Source organism: Scyliorhinus torazame, chromosome 3 (assembly GCF_047496885.1).
Source record: "Scyliorhinus torazame isolate Kashiwa2021f chromosome 3, sScyTor2.1, whole genome shotgun sequence".
NCBI classification, from domain to species: Eukaryota; Metazoa; Chordata; class Chondrichthyes; order Carcharhiniformes; family Scyliorhinidae; genus Scyliorhinus; species Scyliorhinus torazame.
Window position 1 is genome coordinate 351,853,223 of NC_092709.1, and position 19,989 is coordinate 351,873,211.

The 19,989-nt window shown below is 52.0% G+C and overlaps 1 protein-coding gene across 1 annotated transcript in view; it reads left to right on the top strand.

Annotated features, from left to right (window-relative positions):
* Window positions 1–19,989, top strand: part of LOC140409338 (V-type proton ATPase subunit B-like) — a 246,072-nt gene that overhangs the window by 82,204 nt on the left and 143,879 nt on the right. Inside the window, exons 2-3 of the mRNA XM_072497752.1 lie at window positions 9,008–9,063; window positions 14,189–14,287. Coding sequence (XP_072353853.1) covers window positions 9,008–9,063; window positions 14,189–14,287 — 155 coding nt within the window. The remainder of the gene's footprint in view (window positions 1–9,007; window positions 9,064–14,188; window positions 14,288–19,989) is intronic.

Sequence of the window (19,989 nt, forward strand, 5' to 3'; positions counted from 1 at the left end):
CGGGGGTCCGGGGCACGTGAGCCGGCCGAACGGGGGTCTATTTTGTGGGCCGGGTCCGTGAGCGGCTTCCACCGTGTAGCACAGCGCGGCCACGGACCCGGCAATTCTCCGGGGCGTATCGGCAGCGAGAGCCGGGTGCTCTACGCTGCCGTCCTGCTAGCTCCCAGCAAAACGGCGAATCGACGGCTGTTTTGCGTCAGCCACCGGTCCCACGCCGGCGTGGGGATATATCCCCAGAATCGGAGAATCTAAGCCCATAACCTGACCGTGGACTGCTCCATCGGGCTCCTTGATTACCTACTCAGAGCTATTGGCAACGCTGCCATAACCATAGCCCTCAAACTAGACCCAGGGGGCCTTCCTCTGCCACCGACTGCGCATGCCCGCCACAGGTTTCCTGGCGATGTGGGATGGATTCAATGGGAAATACGATTGGCAGTGGCGGGACTAGAGGATTCTGCTGATAGCCAACGGCGGGAGCCTCCCAATGGGGAGAAATATGCCGCGGGGAGACGAAAGAATTTCACCCAATACGCCAGCGTTATTCCTCTCCACATGCTAACACGCTGCTGACTGGTGAAGACTAACTGGGGCAGCAGAGAGAGTGGACAAGGTGCTCCTGAAGGTGTCTCCCAACAGCAATGGACAGATTCCGGGAAGCCTGGATCCCTGAGAAACACTCACTTTCGGGATGTTGGGGGGAGGGTGTTTGACCTTATGAGGGAACAAAGATCAAACTGAAATAAACTGCAAGCAATTCGGAAGGAGTGGAAAGTGGTTAAATGAAGATCTACCTCTCAGGGAAGGTGGTAAAAGAGGGGGAGGGGTGGCGCTGTTAGTCAAGGACAGTATTACGGTGGCAGAAAGGACGTTTGATGAGGACTCGTCTACTGAGATGGTATGGGCTGAGGTCAGAAACAGGAAAGGAGAGGTCACCCTGTTAGGGGTTTTCTAAAGGCCTCCGAAAAGTTCCAGAGATGTAGAGGAAAGGATGGATACAGCAGGATGGGAGGTGGATACAGAACTGGCTAGGCCATAGAAGGCAGAGAGTAGCAATGGAAGGATGCTTTTCTAATTGGAGGGCTGTGACCAGTGGTGTTCCACAGGGATCAGTGCTGGGACCTTTGCTCTTTGTAGTATATATAAATGATTTGGAGGAAAATGTAACTGGTCTGATTAGTAAGTTTGCAGACGACACAAAGGTTGGTGGAATTGCGGATAGCGATGAGGACTGTCGGAGGATACAGCAGGATTTAGATTGTTTGGCGACTTGGGCGGAGAGATGGCAGAGGGAGTTTAATCCGGACAAATGTGAGGTAATGCATGTTGGAAGGTCTAATGCAGGTAGGGAATATACAGTGAATGGTAGAACCGTCAAGAGTATTGAAAGTCAAAGAGATCTAGGAGTACAGGTCCACAGATCACTGAAAGGGGCTACACAGGTGGAGAAGGTAGTCAAGAAGGCATATGGCATGCTTGCCTTCATTGGCCGGGGCATTGAGTATAAGAATTGGCAAGTCATGTTGCAGCTGTATAGAACCTTAGTTAGGCCACACTTGGAGTATAGTGTTCAATTCTGGTCACCACACTACCAGAAGGATGTGGAGGCTTTAGAGAGGGTGCAGAAGAGATTTACCAGAATGTTGCCTGGTATGGAGGGCATTAGCTATGAGGACCGGTTGAATAAACTCGGTTTGTTCTCACTGGAATGAAGGAGGTTGAGGGGAGACCTGATAGAGGTATACAAAATTATGAGGGGCATAGACAGAGTGGATAGTCAGAGGCTTTTCCCCAGGGTAGAGGGGTCAATTACTAGGGGGCATAGGTTTAAGGTGAGAGGGGCAAGGTTTAGAGTAGATGTACGAGGCAAGTTTTTTACGCAGAGGGTAGTGGGTGCCTGGAACTCGCTACCGGAGGAGGTGGTGGAAGCAGGGACGATAGGGACATTTAAGGGGCATCTTGACAAACACATGAATAGGATGGGAATAGAGGGATACGGACCCAGGAAGTGTAGAAGATTGTAGTTTAGTCGGGCAGCATGGTCGGCACGGGCTTGGAGGGCCGAAGGGCCTGTTCCTGTGCTGTACTTTTCTTTGTTCTTTGTTTGTTCTTTGATTGCAAAGATGATTCTGGATAGGAGCGAAAGCAACAGGGTAGTTGTTATGGGGGACTTTAACTTTCCAAATATTGACTGGAAACGCAATAGTTCGAGTACTTTAGGTGGGTCCGTTTTTGTCCAATGTGTGCAGGAGGGTTTCCTGACACAGTATGTAGATAGGCAAACGAGAGGCGAAGCCATATTGGATTTGGTACTGGGTAATGAACCAGGACAGGTGTTAGATTTGGAGGTAGGTGAGCACTTTGGTGATAGTGACCACAATTCGATTATGTTTATTTTAGTGATGGGAAGGGATAGGTATATACCGCAGGGCAAGAGTTATATCTGGGGGAAAGGCAATTATGATGCGATGAGGCATGACTTAGGATGCATCGGATGGAGAGGAAAACTGCAGGGGATGGGCACAATGGAAATGCGGAGCTTGTTCAAGGAACAGCTACTGCGTGTCCTTGATAAGTATGTACCTGTCAGGCAGGGAGGAAGTGGCCGAGCAAGGGAACCGTGGTTTACTAAAGCAGTCGAAACACTTGTCAAGAGGAAGAAGGAGGCTTATGTAAAGATGAGACATGAAGGTTCAGTTCGGGCGCTCGAGAATTACAAGTTAGCTAGGAAGGACCTAAAGAGAGAGCTAAGAAGAGCCAGGAGGGGACATGAGAAGTATTTGGCAGGTAGGATCAAGGATAACCCGAAAGTTTTCTATAGATATGTCAGGAATAAATGAATGACTAGGGTAAGAGTAGGACCAGTCAAGGACAGTAGTGGGAAGTTGTGCTTGGAGTCCGAGGAGATAGGAGAGGTGCTAAATGAATATTTTTCATCAGTATTCACACAGGAAAAAGACAATGTTGTCGAGGAGAATACTGAGATTCAGGCTACTAGACTAGAAGGGCTTGAGGTTCATAAGGAGGAGGTGTTAGCAATTCTGGAAAGTGTGAAAATAGATAAGTCCCCTGGGCTGGATGGGATTTATCCTAGTATTCTCTGGGAAGCTAGGGAGGAGATTGCTGAGCCTTTGGCTTTGATCTTTAAGTCATCTTTGTCTACAGGAATAGTGCCAGAAGACTGGAGGATAGCAAATGTTGTCCCCTTGTTCAAGGAGTGGAGTAGAGCCAACCCTGGTAACTATAGATCAGTCAGCCTTACTTCTGTTGTGGGCAAAACCTTGGAAAGGTTTATAAGAGATAGGGTGTATAATCATCTGGAAAGGAATAATTAGATTAGAGATAGTCAACACAGTTTTGTGAAGGGTAGGTCGTGCCTCACAAACCTTATTGAGTTCTTTGAGAAGGTGACCAAACAGGTGGATGAGAGTAAAGCAGTTGATGTAGTGTATATGGATTTCAGTAAAGCGTTTGATAAGGTTCCCCACAGTAGGCTACTGCAGAAGATACGGAGGCTGGGGACTCAGGGTGATTTAGCAGTTTGGATCAGAAATTGGCTAGCTGGAAGAAGACAAAGGGTGGTGGTTGATGGAAAATGTTCAGACTGGAGTCCAGTTACTAGTGGTGAACCACAAGGATCTGTTTTGGGGCCACTGCTGTTTGTCATTTTTATAAATGTCCTGGAGGAGGGCGTAGAAGGATGGGTGAGTAAATTTGCAGATGACACTAAAGTTGGTGGAGTTGTGGACAGTGCGGAAGGATGTTACAAGTTACAGTGGGACATAGATAAGCTGCAGCGCTGGGCTGAGAGGTGGCAAATGGAGTTTAATGCAGAAAAGTGTGAGGTGATTCGTTTTGGAAGGAATAACAGGAAGACAGAGTACTGGGCTAATGATTCTTGGCAGTGTGGATGAGCAGAGAGATCTCGGTGTCCATGTACATAGATCTCTGAAAGTTGCCACCCAGGTTGAGAGGGTTGTTAAGAAGGCGTACGGTGTGTTAGCTTTTAATGGTAGAGGGATTGAGTTTCGGAGCCATGAGGTCATGTTGCAGCTGGAGTATTGCATGCAATTCTGGTCGCCGCATTTTAGGAAGGATGTGGAAGCATTGGAAAGGGTGCAGAGGAGATTTGCCAGGATGTTGCCTGGTATGGAGGGAAGATCTTATGAGTAAAGGCTGAGGGACTTGAGGCTGTTTTTGTTAGAGAGAAGAAGGGTAAGAGGTGACATAATTGAGGCATACAAGATGATCAGAGGATTGGATAGGGTGGACAGTGAAAGCCTTTTTCCTCGGATGGTGATGTCTAGCACGAGGGGACATGGCTTTAAATTGAGGGAAGATAGATATAGGACAGATGTCAGAGGTAGGTTCTTTACTCAGAGAGTAGTAAGGGCGTGGAATGCCCTGCCTGCAACAGTAGTGGACTTGCCAACACTAAGGGCATTAAAATTGTCATTGGATAGACATATGGACGATAAGGTACTAGTGTAGATGGGCTTTAGAGTGGTTTCACAGGTCGGCGCAACATCGAGGGACGAAGGGCCTGTACTGCGCTGTAATGTTCGATGTTCACTGTCTCAGCATATCGCCAATCCCTCTATAAACAATGAAGTATTTTTGAAATGTATTCACTATTACCATTATTATCATTATTATTATTATTATGAAATGTATTCACTATTATCATGTGGGAGCTAATTTTCACACAGGAATATCCCACAATCTGCAATGTGATTATGACCAGATAATCTGTTTACATGATGTTGAGTTAGGGATAATAGCGGCCTGCACACTCAGGAAAACTCCCCTGAACTCATTTAAAATCATCACATGGAATCAGTTGAACATCTCATCGTAAAAGATGGCCCATCTGTCAGTGCAGCACTCCCTCAGTACTGACCCTCTGACAGTGCAGCACTCCCTCAGGACTGACCCTCTGACAGTGTGGCACTCCCTCAGTACTGACCCTCTGACAGTGCAGCACTCACTCAGTACTGACCCTCTGACAGTGCAGCACTCCTTCAGTACTGACCCTCTGACAGTGCAGCACTCCCTCAGTACTGACCCTTTGACAGTGCAGCACTCCCTCAATACTGACCCTCTGACAGTGCAGCACTCCCTCAGTACTGACCCTCTGACAGTGCAGCACTCCCTCAGTACTGACCCTCTGACAGTGCGGCACTCTCTCAGTACTGACCCTCTGACAGTGCGGCACTCCCTCAGTACTGACCCTCTGACAGTGCAGCACTCCCTCAGTACTGACCCTCTGACAGTGCAGCACTCCCTCAGTACTGACCCTCTGACAGTGCGGCACTCTCTCAGTACTGACCCTCTGACAGTGCGGCACTCCCTCAGTACTGACCCGTGACAGTGCGGCACTCCCTCAGTGCTGACCCTCTGAGAGTGAAGCATTCCCTCAGTACTGACCCTCTGACAGTGCGGCACTCCCTCAGTACTGACCCTCTGACAGTGCAGCACTCCCTCAGTACCGACTCTCTGACAGTGCAGCACTCCTTCAGGACTGACCCTCTGACAGTGCAGCACTCCCTCAGTACTGACCCTCTGACAATGCAGCACTCCCTCAGTACTGACCCTCTGACAGTGCAGCACTCCCTCAGTACTGACCCTCTGACAGTGCGGCACTCCCTCAGTACTGACCCTCTGACAGTGCAGAACTCCCTCAGTACTGACCCTCTGACAGTGCAGCACTCCCTCAGTACTGACCCTCTGACAGTGCGGCACTCCCTCAGTACTGACCCTCTGAGAGTGAAGCACTCCCTCAGTACTGACCCTCTGACAGTGCGGCACTCACTCAGTACTGACCCTCTGACACTGCGGCACTCCCTCAGTACTGACCCTCTGACAGTGCAGCACTCCCTCAGTACCGACTCTCTGACAGTGCAGCACTCCCTCAGTACTGACCCTCTGACAGTGCGGCACTCCCTCAGTACTGACCCTCTGACAGTGCGGCACTCTCTCAGTACTGACCCTCTGACAGTGCGGCACTCCCTCAGTACTGACCCTCTGAGAGTGAAGCACTCTCTCAGTACTGACCCTCTGACAGTGCGGCACTCCCTCAGGACTGACCCTCTGACAGTGCGGCACTCCCTCAGTACTGACCCTCTGACAGTGCGGCACTCCCTCAGTTCTGACCCTCTGACAGTGCAGCACTCCCTCAGTACCGACTCTCTGACAGTGCAGCACTCCCTTAGTACTGACCCTCTGACAGTCCAGCACTCCCTCAGTACCGACTCTCTGACAGTGCGGCACTCCCTCAGTACTGACCCTCTGACAGTGCGGCACTCCCTCAGTACTGACCCTCTGACAGTGCGGCACTCTCTCAGTACTGACCCTCTGACAGTGCGGCACTCCCTCAGTACTGACCCTCTGACAGTGCGGCACTCCCTCAGTACTGACCCTCTGACAGTGCGGCACTCCCTCAGAACTGACCCTCTGACAGTGCGGCACTCCCTCAGTACTGACCCTCTGACAGTGCGGCACTCCCTCAGGACTGACCCTCTGACAGTGCAGCACTCCCTCAGTACAGACTCTCTGACAGTGCAGCACTCCCTCAGTACCGACTCTCTGACAGTACAGCACTCCCTCAGTACTGACCCTCTGACAGTGCAGCACTCCCTCAGTACTGACGCACTGACAGTGCGGCACTCTCAGTACTGACCCTCTGACAGTGCGGCACTCCCACAGTACTGACCCTCTGACAGTGCAGCAATCCCTCACTACTGACCCTCTGACAGAGCGGCACTCCCTCAGTACTGACCCTCTGACAGTGTGGCACTCCACAGTACTGACCCTCTGACAGTGCGGCACTCCCTCAGTACTGACCCTCTGACAGTGCAGCACTCCCTCAGTACCGACTCTCTGACAGTGCAGCACTCCCTCAGTACTGACCCTCTGACAGTGCGGCACTCCCTTAGTACTGACCCTCTGACAGTGCGGCACTCTCTCAGTACTGACCCTCTGACAGTGCGGCACTCCCTCAGTACTGACCCTCTGAGAGTGAAGCACTCCCTCAGTACTGACCCTCTGACAGTGCGGCACTCCCTCAGGACTGACCCTCTGACAGTGCAGCAATTCCTCAGTACTGACCCTCTGACAGTGCGGCACTCCCTCAGTTCTGACCCTCTGACAGTGCAGCACTCCCTCAGTACTGACCCTCTGACAGTGCGGCACTCCCTCAGGATTGACCCTCTGACAGTGCAGCACTTCCTCAGTACTGACCCTCTGACAGTGCGGCACTCCCTCAGTTCTGACCCTCTGACAGTGCGGCACTCCCTCAGTACTGACCCTCTGAGAGTGAAGCACTCCCTCAGTACTGACCCTCTGACAGTGCGGCACTCCCTCAGGACTGACCCTCTGACAGTGCAGCACTTCCTCAGTACTGACCCTCTGACAGTGCGGCACTCCCTCAGTTCTGACCCTCTGTCAGTGCAGCACTCCCTTAGTACTGACCCTCTGACAGTACAGCACTCCCTCAGTACCGACTCTCTGACAGTGCAGCACTCCCTCAGTACTGACCCTCTGACAGTGCGGCACTCCCTCAGTACTGACCCTCTGACAGTGCGGCACTCTCTCAGTACTGACCCTCTGACAGTGCGGCACTCCCTCAGTACTGACCCTCTGACAGTGCGGCACTCCCTCAGTACTGACCCTCTGAGAGTGAAGCACTCCCTCAGTACTGACCCTCTGACAGTGCAGCACTCCCTCAGTACCGACTCTCTGACAGTACAGCACTCCCTCAGTACTGACCCTCTGACAGTGCAGCACTCCCTCAGTACTGACGCACTGACAGTGCGGCACTCTCTCAGTACTGACCCTCTGACAGTGCGGCACTCCCACAGTACTGACCCTCTGACAGTGCAGCAATCCCTCAGTACTGACCCTCTGACAGTGCGGCACTCCCTCACTACTGACCCTCTGACAGAGCGGCACTCCCTCAGTACTGACCCTCTGACAGTGCGGCACTCCCTCAGTACTGACCCTCTGACAGTGCGGCACTCCACAGTACTGACCCTCTGACAGTGCGGCACTCCCTCAGTACTGACCCTCTGACAGTGCGGCACTCCCTCAGTACTGACCCTCTGACAGTGCGGCACTCCCTCGGTACTGACCCTCTGACAGTGCAGCACTCACTCAGTACTGACCCTCTGACAGTGCGGCACTCCCTCAGTACTGACCCTCTGACAGTGCGGCACTCCCTCAGTACTGACCCTCTGACAGAGCAGCACTCCCTCGGTACTGACCCTCTGACAGTGCAGCACTCCCTCAGTACTGACCCTCTGACAGAGCAGCACTCCCTCGGTGTGCCACTTTAGGTGAGCAATCCTCTGGAGTTGGGCTAAAAACACAATCTTCTGACTTCGAGAGTCTGTGTTCTTCCCTATCCCGCAATCCACCTAACCTGCACACCTTTGGGTTGTGGGGGCGAAACCCACGCAGACACGGGGAGAATGTGCAAACTCCACACGGACAGTGACCCGGGGCCGGGATCGAACCCGGGACCTCGGCGCCGTGAGGCAGCAGTGCTAACCCACTGTGCTACCGTGACGCCTCTTAACACCGTAAAATGCTGTGTTCGTCATTGGACCATGTTAAGATCGCGTGGTCTCGCCACACACAGACATAATCACCAAGAAGTCAAATATTGCCCGACAATTTGTTCAGCTTGCACAGGATGCCCAGCTGGCAAGCTCGATGCCAGTCCCATCTCTCAGTCGTGCCGGCTGCTCTTTGGGAATTTCCTTTTGGAGAAAAGATCGGAATGGTGAGCGAGGCTGGCTAACGATGTGGGGCCGCACAGATGTGTGTGTGCAGGAGGCCCTGTGCTGAGGCGTCTTGCTGGGCAGGTCGTGACCTTTACAGATAGGGTGGCTGTGCATGTCACATTGAATGGACGTTAAACTGGCAGGGTGATGGCGTGTGTAATCTTTCTCTGCTGCTCCTTCTCACCCGCTAAACTATTGAAACTCTTCCTCTTCCCTCTCCGCAGCGTACAGAACTATCTCAGCGGTGAATGGGCCATTGGTGGTGCTGGACAACGTTAAGGTACTGTCGTAACACCTATTCATTCGATGAGCGCTCTTCAACCTGACCAGCGTGAAACAGTGCCTGATTGGTGGGGCGGGGTGTCGGGGGGGGGGGGGGGGGGGGGGGGGGGGGGAAGGCGGGGTGGGGGCAAGTCAGTTGGAGCTGCGGCTCCCATTGTTCCGTGTCACTGTGCGAGCTCATTCATTAAGGGGCCATCAGCAGCATCACTTCCTGACTGAGAGGCGTCTGGGGTAATGATGTGTGAGGCAAGGGCAGTGAGGTAATTACTGGACCAGTGTGAGAGATGTCACTGTTACTCAGTCAGCACGGCCAACTGAGGATCGGCAAAGTGTAAACCTTCAGTGGGGCCCTCGCAGGCCACAATCCTGAGCGGTGCAGGGAGTGAGAGCCAGTCGCTTGACTGAGACGCTGCTTCCTTTTCTCATTCATTCTGAGAGATAGTCTGGGGAGCGGATGCCTGGGAAGGGGCGGGTTGACTTCTGAGGAAAGTTTGGACAGACTGGATTTGTTTCCACTGGAGTTTAGAAAAATGAGGGGGGTGACTTGATTGATGTATATTAAGATCCTGAACGGTATTGACAAGGAGGGTGTGGAGTGGCTGTTTACCCTTGTCCAGAACCGGGGGCACAGTTTTAAAATTAGGGATCGCCCTTTGAGGACAGAGATGAGAATATATTCCTCTCCGAGGGTTGTTTAGACTTGGAATTCTGCCTCAGAAGGCGGGGTCACTGAATATTTTTAAGTCGAGGTCGATAGACCTTTGTGAGGTAAGAGAGTCAAAGGTCACCAGGCGTGGATGGGAATGTAGAATTTGAAACAAAAACCGGTCAGCCATGATCTTATTGAATGAGACAGCAGGAGGATCGAGGGGCCGAATGGCCTATTTCTGGTATGTTCACATGTACAGCATCTAACTATTGAAACCGAAAAGGCCAACTATAACAAAATTCGGCAGGAGCTAGGGAATGTGGATTGGGAGCAGCTGTTTAAGGGTAAATCCACATTTGAAATGTAGGAGTCTTTTAAGGAAAGGTTGATTAGAGTGCAGGACAGACATGTCCCTGTGAAAATGAGGGATAGAAATGGCAAGATTAGGGAACCATGGATGACGGGTGGAATTGCGAGACTAGCTAAGATGAAAAAGGAAGCATACATAAGATCAAGGCGACTTAAAACTGATGAAGCTTTGGAGGAATATCGGGGAAGTAGGACAAATCTCAAACGCGCAATAAAGAGGGCTAAAAGGGGTCATGAAATATCTTTGGCTAACAGGGTTAACGAAAATCCCAAAGCCTTTTATTCGTATACAAGGAGCAAGAGGGTAACTAGAGAAAGGATTGGCCCACTCAAAGACAAAAGAGGGAGTTTATGCGTGGAGTCAGAGGAAATGGGTGAGACTCTTAATGAGTAATTTGCATCGGTATTCACCAAGGAGAGGGACATGACGGGTGTTGAGTCTAGGGATGGATGTTTAAATACTCTAGGTGAAGCCGGCATAAGGAAGGGGGAAGTTTTGGGTATTCTAAAAGGCATTAAGGTGGACAAGTCCCCAGATCCGGATGGGATCTATCCCAGGTTCATGAGGGAAGCGAGGGACGAAATAACTGGGGCCTTAACAGATACCTTTGCAGCATCCTTGAGCACGGGTGAGGTCCCGGAGGACTGGAGAATTGCTAATGTTGTCCCTTTGTTTAAAAAGGGTAGCAGGGATAATCCAGGGAATTATAGACCTGTGAGATTGACGTCAGTGGTAGGCAAACTGTTGGAGAAGATACTGAGGGATAGGATCGATTCACATTTGGAAGAAAATAGACTTATCAGTGATAGACAGCATGGTTTTGTGCAGGGAAGGTCATGTCTTACAAACCTAATAGAATTCTTTGAGGAAGTGACAAAGTTAATTGATGAGGGAAGGGCTGTAGATGTCATATACATGGACTTCAGTAAGGCGTTTGATAAAGTTTCCCATGGCAGGTTGATGGAAAAAGTGAAGTCGTATGGGGTTCAGGGTGTACTAGCTAGATGGATAAAGAACTGGCTGGGCAACAGGAGACAGGGAGTAGTGGTGGAAGGGAGTGTCTCAAAATGGAGAAAGGTGACTAGCGGTGTTCCACAGGGATCCGTGCTCGGACCACTGTTGTTTGTGATGTACATAAATGATCTGGACGAAGGTATAGGTGGTCTGATTAGCAAGTTTGACACTAAGATTGGTGGCGTTGCAGAAAGCGAGGAGGACTGTCAGAGAATACAGCAAAGTATAGATAGATTGGAGAGTTGGGCAGAGAAATGGCAGATGGAGTTCAATCCAGGCAAATGTGAGGTGATGCATTTTGGAAGATCTAATTCAAGAGCGGACTATATGGTCAATGGAAGAGTCCTGGGGAAAATTGATGGACAGAGAGATCTGGGAGTTCAGGTCCATTGTACCCTGAACGTGGCAATGCAGGTCGATAGAGTGGTCAAGAAGGTTCATAGCATACTTGCCTTCATCGGATGGGGTATTGAGTACAAGAGTCGGCACGTCATGTTGCAGTTGTACAGGACTTTGGTTAGGCCACATTTGGAATACTGCGTGCAGTTCTGGTCGCCACATTACCAGAAGGATGTGGATGCCTTAGAGCGGGTGCAGAGGAGGTTCACCAGGATACTGCCTGGTATGGAGGGTGCTAGCTATGAAGAAAGGTTGAGTAGATTAGGATTGATTTTGTTGGAAAGACGGAGGTTGAGGGGGGGCCTGATTGACGTCTACAAAATTATGAGAGGTATGGACAGGGTGGATAGCAACAAGCTTTTTTCCAAGAGTGGGGGTGTCAATTACAAGGGGTCGCGATTTCAAGGTGAGAGGGGGAAAGTTTAAGGGAGATGTGCGGAGAAAGTTTTTTACGCAGAGGGTACAGTGTACCCTGGAACGCTTTGCCAGCGGAGGTGGTAGAGGCGGGCACGATAGCATCATTGAAGATGCATCCAGACAGATATATGAACGGGCGGGGAACAGAAGGATGTAGATCCTTGGAAAGTAGAAGACCGGTTTAGATAAAGGATCTGGATCGGCGCAGGCTGGGAGGGCCGAAGGGCCTGTTCCTGTGCTGTAATTTTCTTTGTTCTTTGTTATTTGAAAAAAGCAATTTAATTTTTGTGTTGCGAATCCTCCCCATGAAAGGATTCCAGGACTAAGTGACTGATTTTGTTCCAGTCCCCATTTGGTTCCAAACACCTATCAATGGCCCTGAGCTGCTTCAGCTCACTGAGAGTAAAGCTCACAGTGTACAGTGGACAGGTACAGCACGGGGTTAGATAAAGAGTAAAGCTCCCTCTACACTGTCCCCATCAAACACTCCCAGGACAGGTACAGCACGGGGTTAGATACAGAGTAAAGTTCCCTCTACACTGTCCCCATCAAACACTCCCAGGACAGGTACAGCACGGGGTTAGATACAGAGTAAAGCTCCCTCTACACTGTCCCATCAAACACTCCCAGGACAGCTACAGCACGGGGTCAGATAGAGAGTAAAGCTCCCTCTACACTGTCCCATCAAACACTCCCAGGACAGCTACAGCACGGGGTCAGATAGAGAGTAAAGCTCCCTCTACACTGTCCCCATCAAACACTCCCAGGACAGCACGGGGCATTGTGGATAGCACAATTGCTTCACAGCTCCAGGGTCCCAGGTTCGATTCCGGCTTGGATCACTGTCTGTGCGGAGTCTGCACATCCTCCCCGTGTGTGCGTGGGTTTCCTCCGGGTGCTCCGGTTTCCTCCCACTGTCCAAAGATGTGCAGGTTAGGTTGATTGGCCATGATAAATTGCCCTTAGTGTCCAAAATTGCCCTTAGTGTTGGCTGGGGTTACTGGGTTATGGGGATAGGGTGGAGGTGTTAACCTTGGGTAGGGTGCTCTTTCCAAGAGCCGGTGCAGACTCGATGGGCCGAATGGCCTCCTTCTGCACTGTAAATTCTATGATCTATGGCAGGTACAGCACGGGGTCAGATACAGAGTAAAGCTCCCTCTACACTGTCCCCATCAAACACACCCAGGACAGGTACAGCACGGGGTTAGATTCAGAGGAAAGCTCCCTCTACACTGTCTCCATCAATCACTCCCAGGACAGGCACAGCACGGGGTTAGATACAGAGTAAAACTCCCTATACACTGTCCCCATCAAACACTCCCAGGATAGGTACAGCACGGGGTCAGATACAGAGTAAAGCTCCCTCTACACTGACCCCATCAAACACTCCCAGGACAGGTACAGCATGGAGTAAGATACAGAGTAAAGCTCCCTCTACACTGTCCCCATCAAACACTCCCAGGACAGGTACAGCACGGGGTTAGATACAGAGTAAAGCTCCCTCTACACTGTCCCCATCACACACTCCCAGGACAGGTACAGCACGGGGTTAGATACAGAGTAAAGCTCCCTCTACACTGTCCCATCAAACACTCCCAGGACAGGTAGAGCACGGGGTTAGATACAGAGTAAAGCTCCCTCTACACTGTCCCCATCAAACACTCCCAGGACAGGTACAGCACGGGGTTAGATACAGAGTAAAGCTCCCTCTACACTGTCCCCATCAAACACTCCCAGGACAGGTATAGCACGGGGTTAGATACAGAGTAAAGCTCCCTCTACACTGTCCCCATCAAACACTCCCAGGACAGGTATAGCACGGGGTTAGATACAGGAACAGTCAGTATTGGTTGTCCCAAGTTCCTCTCCAGAGGAACTGCCGGTCGGTAGGAATGAGTCCAGATCCTTCAGTGTCTCTCCTTCGTGGATAATATCTTTGCCATGAAACACTCAGGGCGGGATCGTCCGAATTGCCGGCAGCGCACTCACGCCCGTGGATTTCCTGACAGCGTGGGGGTGGCCACAATGGGAAATCCCATTGGCTGGCTCCCGGGACGGAGGATCCCGCAGCCAGCGGGGCGCGCTGCGCCAGTAAACGGGCCAGGCGGGACGGAGAATCCCCTCCTCAGTGTTCCTGGTCTATTTATTGTTGGACTGCAGCTTAATCTCTCTGGCTCCCACGGTCCAGTTTAGATTTCAAATGCAAACAAGGGGTGTTGTGCTCCGTGTCTAACCCGGGACATTTCTAACCCTTTATCTGTTCCTTCCTTACAGTTCCCCAAATATGCCGAGATTGTTAACTTCACTCTCCCAGACAGGAGTGAGAGGAGTGGGCAGGTGCTGGAGGTGGTTGGATCGAAGGCTGTCGTTCAGGTAACTGAATCATAGGTGATGCTGACCTTCACGTCTGAACATGGGATCTTCCTGGGATTAACTAATAGTTCTCACACGGTGGGGCCCATGCCCCACTGACTGCCCAGACTCAAAACGTCAGATTTAACCAGGTACTGAGAGAGTCAAACTGATGCTGACTAACTCCAACGACACACTTCTCTCCATGCACTGAACCATATCCAGCCTATATCCATCTCTTTGACATTGTCCTTCTCCAGCCCTGCCCTAGCTCAGCACCAGCTGAAACCCTTATCCATGAATTTGTTCCCTTACAGACTTGATTCAAACACCCTCCTGATTGGCTTCCCTCTTGTTCACCCAGAACTGTGCTGCCACCCATCACCCCCTATTCGTCGTCACCCCCTGTTCACCCATCCCCCCCGTTGACCCATCACCCCCCGTTGACCCATCACCCCCCGTTGACCCATCACCCCCCCATTGACCCATCATCCCCTGTTGACCCATCACCCCCTGTTCACCCATCACCCCCCCATTGACCCATAACCCCCTCTTCACCCATCACCTCCCCATTGACCCATCACCCCCTGTTCTGCCATCACCCCCGTTGACCCATCACCCCCCATTGACCCATCACCCCGTTGACCCATCACCCCCCGTTGACCATAACCCCCCATTGACCTATCACCCCCCATTGACCCATCACCCCCGTTGACCCATCACCCCCCATTGACCCATCACCCCCTCATTGACCCATTACCCCCGTTGACCCATTACCCCCATTGACCCATCACCCCCCTGTTGACCCATCACCCCCATTGACCCATCACCCCCCTGTTGACCCATCACCCCCCATTGACCCATCACCCCCCATTGACCCATCACCCCCCGTTGTCCCATCACCCCCGTTGACCCATCACCCCCCGTTGACCATAACCCCCCGTTGACCTATCACCCCCCGTTGACCTATCACCCCCCGTTGACCCATAACACCCCATTGACCCATCACCCCCTCATTGACCCATCATCCCCTGTTGACCCATCACCCCCATTGACCCATCACCCCCCTGTTGACCCATCACCCCCATTGACCCATCACCCCCCTGTTGACCCATCACCCCCCGTTGACCTATCACCCCCCGTTGACCCATAACACCCCATTGACCCATCACCCCCTCATTGACCCATCACCCCCTTTAACCCATCACCCCCCGTTGACCCATCACCCCCCGTTGACCCATCACCCCCCCGCTGACCCATCACCCCCCGTTGACCCATCACCCCCCGTTGACCCATCACCCCCCGTTCACCCATCACCCCCCCTGTTGACCCATCACCCCCTGTTGACCCATCACCCCCTGTTGACCCATCACCCCCCGTTGACCCATCACCCCCCATTCACCCATCACCCCCCATTGACCCATCACCCCCCCATTGACCCATAACCCCCTCTTCACCCATCACCTCCCCATTGACCCATCACCCCCTGTTCTGCCATCACCCCCGTTGACCCATCACCCCCCATTGACCCATCACCCCCGTTGACCCATCACCCCCCGTTGACCATAACCCCCCATTGACCTATCACCCCCCATTGACCCATCACCCCCGTTGACCCATCACCCCCCATTGACCCATCACCCCCTCATTGACCCATTACCCCCGTTGACCCATCACCCCCATTGACCCATCACCCCCCTGTTGACCCATCACCCCCATTGAGCCATCACCCCCCTGTTGACCCATCACCCCCCATTGACCCATCACCCCCCATTGACCCATCACCCCCCGTTGGCCCATCACCCCCGTTGACCCATCACCCCCCGTTGACCATAACCCCCCGTTGACCTATCACCCCCCGTTGACCTATCACCCCCCGTTGACCCATAACACCCCATTGACCCATCACCCCCTCATTGACCCATCATCCCCTGTTGACCCATCACCCCCCTGTTGACCCATCACCCCCATTGACCCATCACCCCCCTGTTGACCCATCACCCCCCGTTGACCTATCACCCCCCGTTGACCCATAACACCCCATTGACCCATCACCCCCTCATTGACCCATCACCCCCATTGACCCATCACCCCCCGTTGACCCATCACCCCCGTTGACCCATCACCCCCCCGTTGACCCATCACCCCCCGTTGACCCATCACCCCCCGTTGACCCATCACCCCCCGTTGACCCATCACCCCCCGTTCACCCATCACCCCCCCTGTTGACCCATCACCCCCTGTTGACCCATCACCCCCTGTTGACCCATCACCCCCCGTTGACCCATCACCCCCCATTCACCCATCACCCCCCATTGACCCATCACGCCCCGTTGACCCATCACCCCCTGTTGACCCATCACCCCCCGTTGACCCATCACCCCCCGTTCACCCATCAACCCCTGTTCACCCATCACCCCCGTTCACCCATCAACCCTTGTTCACCCATCACCCCCCATTGACCCATCACGCCCCATTGACCCATCACCCCCCGTTGACCCATCACCCCCCGTTGACCCATCACCCCCCCCGTTGACCCATCACTCCCTGTTCACCTGTCACCCCTCTTCCTGTGGCCCTACATTGACTCCTCAGATGGTGAAACCTTGTTTTTGAATCACCTCCCACCCATAAGGCCAAAAGACAGAGGAGCAGAATTAGGCCACTCGGCCCATTGAGTCTGTCTGCCATTCAATCATGGCTGATATGTTTCTCATCCCCACTCCCTTCTCCCGATAACCCATGATCCCCTGCACAGAGGTTAGCACTGTTGCTTCACAGCGCCAGGGTCCCAGGTTCGATTCCCGGCTTGAGTCACTGTCTGTGCAGAGGCTGCACATTCTCCCCGTGTCTGTGTGGGTTTCCTCCGGGCGCTCCGGTTTCCTCCCACAAGTCCCAAAAGACTTGCTGTTGGGTGAATTGGACATTTTGAATTCTCCCTCTGTGACCCGAACAGGTGCCGGAGTGTGGCGACTAGGGGACTTTCACAGTAACGTCATTGCTGTGTTAATGTAAGCCTACTTGTGACACTAATAAAGATTCTTATTATGTTATTATAATCAAAAACCTATCTATCTCTGTCTTAAAGACACTCAGTGAATTGGCCTCCACAGCCTTCTGCGGCAAAGATTCACCACCCTCTGGCTAAAGAAATTCATCCTCATCTTTGTTTTAAAGAATCGTCCCTTCAGTCTGAGATTGTGTCCTCTCCTTCTAGTTTTTCCTAGAAGTGGAAACGTCCACTCCACATCCTCTCTATCCAGGCTTCGCAGTGTCCTGTAAGTTTCGATAAGCTTCAATATCCTTCTTAATTCCAACGAGTACAGATCCAGAGTCCTCAATGGGAACGAAGTAGAAAGGGTCGAGAGCTTCAAGTTTTTAGGTGTCCAGATCACCAACAGCCTGTCCTGGTCCCCCAGGCCGACACTATAGTTAAGAAAGCCCACCAATGACTCTACTTTCTCAGAAGACTAAGGAAATTTGGCATGTCAGCTACAACCCTCACCAACTTCTACAGATACACCATAGAAAGCATTCTTTCTGGTTGTATCACAGCTTGGTTATGGATCCTGCTCTGCCCAAGAATGCAGGAAACTACAAAAGGTGGTGAATGTAGCCCAGTCCATCCCGCAAACCAGCCTCCCATCCATTGACTCTGTCTACAACTCTCGCTGCCTCGGAAAGGCAGCCAGCATAATTAAGGACCCCACGCACCCCGGACATGCTCTCTTCCACCTTCTTCCGTCAGGAAAAAGAGACCAAAGTTTGAGGTCACGTACCAGCCGACTCAAGAACAGCTTCTTCCCTACTGTCATCAGACTTTTGAATGGACCTACCTGGTATTAAGTTGATCTTTTCTCTACACCTTGCTGTGACTGTAACATTATATTCCGCAGTCTCTCCTTCCTTCCCTATGTACGGTATGCATTGTTTGTACAGCAGAAACAATACTTTTCACTGTATACTCATACATGTGACAATAACAAATCAAAGCAAATTAACCTCATACGACAAGCTCTTCATTCCAGGGATCATTCTTGTGAACCTCCTCTGGACCCTTTCCAAGGCCAGCACATCCTTCCTTAGATACGGGGCCCAAAACTGCTCCCAATTCTCCAAATGGGGTCTGACCAGAGCCTTACGCAGCCTCAGAAGTACATCCCTGGTCTTGTATTCTAGCCCTCTCGACGTGAATGCTAACATTGCATTTGCCTTCCTAACTGCCGACTGAACCTGCACATTAGCCTTAAGAGAATCGTGAACAAGGACTCCCAAGTCCCTTTGTGCTTCTGATTTCCTAAGCCCATTTTCCCCATTTAGAAAATAGTCTGCCTCCATTCTTCCTCCCAAACCTAATAATCTCACACTTTTCCTCACTGCATCCCATCTGCCACTTCATTGCCCACTCGCCTAGCTTATCCAAATCCTTCTACAGTCTCCCTGCGTCCTCAACACAACCTGTCGGTCTACGTGTCTTTGTATCATCTGCAAACTTAGCAACAATGTCCTCAGTTCCTTCTTCCAGACCATTAATGTATATTGTGAAAAGTTGTGGTCCCTGCACAGACCCCTGAGGCACACCACTAGTCACCGGCTGCCATCCTGAAAAAGACCCCTTTATCCCCACTCTCTGCCTTCTGCCAGTCAGCCAATCCTCTATCCAGGCCAGTACCTTGCCCCAGCACAATGGGCTCTTAACTTATTTAGCAGCCTCCTGTGTGGCACCTTATCAAAGGCCTTCTGGAAATCTAAATAAACCACATCCACTGGTTCTCCTTTCAACACGAGAGAAATAGAAAATCAAATACAGTAATTGGTCGGGTATTATGCACCCGCTCAACAGCAGCAACTCTGTACACTTGGCAAAATTATTTACACACTTAAGTAGGCATCTGTTTGTGTGTGTGGGGGGGGGAGGGGGGGGGGGGGGGTTGGCGGAGACCGGAGGTGGGGGGGGGTGGGGGCGGAGACCGGACGTGGGGGGGGGGGGGGTAGATATACATTTGGGTGCCAGAGAGACAATTACGGAGGGCAATACTTGAATGGGTCTGGTGCTGGTGTTGTCCCTCGCTTCTCCCGGACAGGTTTCGCTGCCGTTGTCGACTCGCGTGCACGCTGCCCCTTCGGCCGACCCTCCCGCCTTCCGCCTCTGTTATCCTTTTTCTCTGTTCCTGTGGATGCCAAGTTTGTTAACGTTTCCCTGCCTCCCCCTACCTCCCTGGCTCTCCCCTATTGTTCCCTGTCTCTTCCCTCTCCCCCCCCCCCCTTCTCCCGGTCTGTCTCTCCCTCTCATGCTTTGGCTACTTCCCCTGATTCTTGGCTACCTGGCTATTCTTCTGCTTGTTCGTTGGCCACAAACAGGCCCCGGAACAATTGGGTGAATGGCTCCCACGTTCTGTGGAAGGCGTCGTCTGACCCCGGGATGTCGAATTTGATTTGCTCCATTTGGAGAGACTCCGAGAGGTCGGACAGCCAGTCTGCAGCTTTGGGCGGAGCTGCTGACCGCCAGCCGGGCAGGATTTTGGTTCTCCTTTTCTAACTTCCTTGTTACTTCCTCAAAGATCTCTAACAGATTTGTCAGACATGACCTCCCCTTGACGAAGCCATGCTGACTCAGTCCTATTGTATCCTGCACTTCTAAATACTGCGCAATATCATCCTTAATAATGGACTCTAAAATCTTACCAACACCCAAAGTCAGGCTAACTGGCCTATAATTTCCT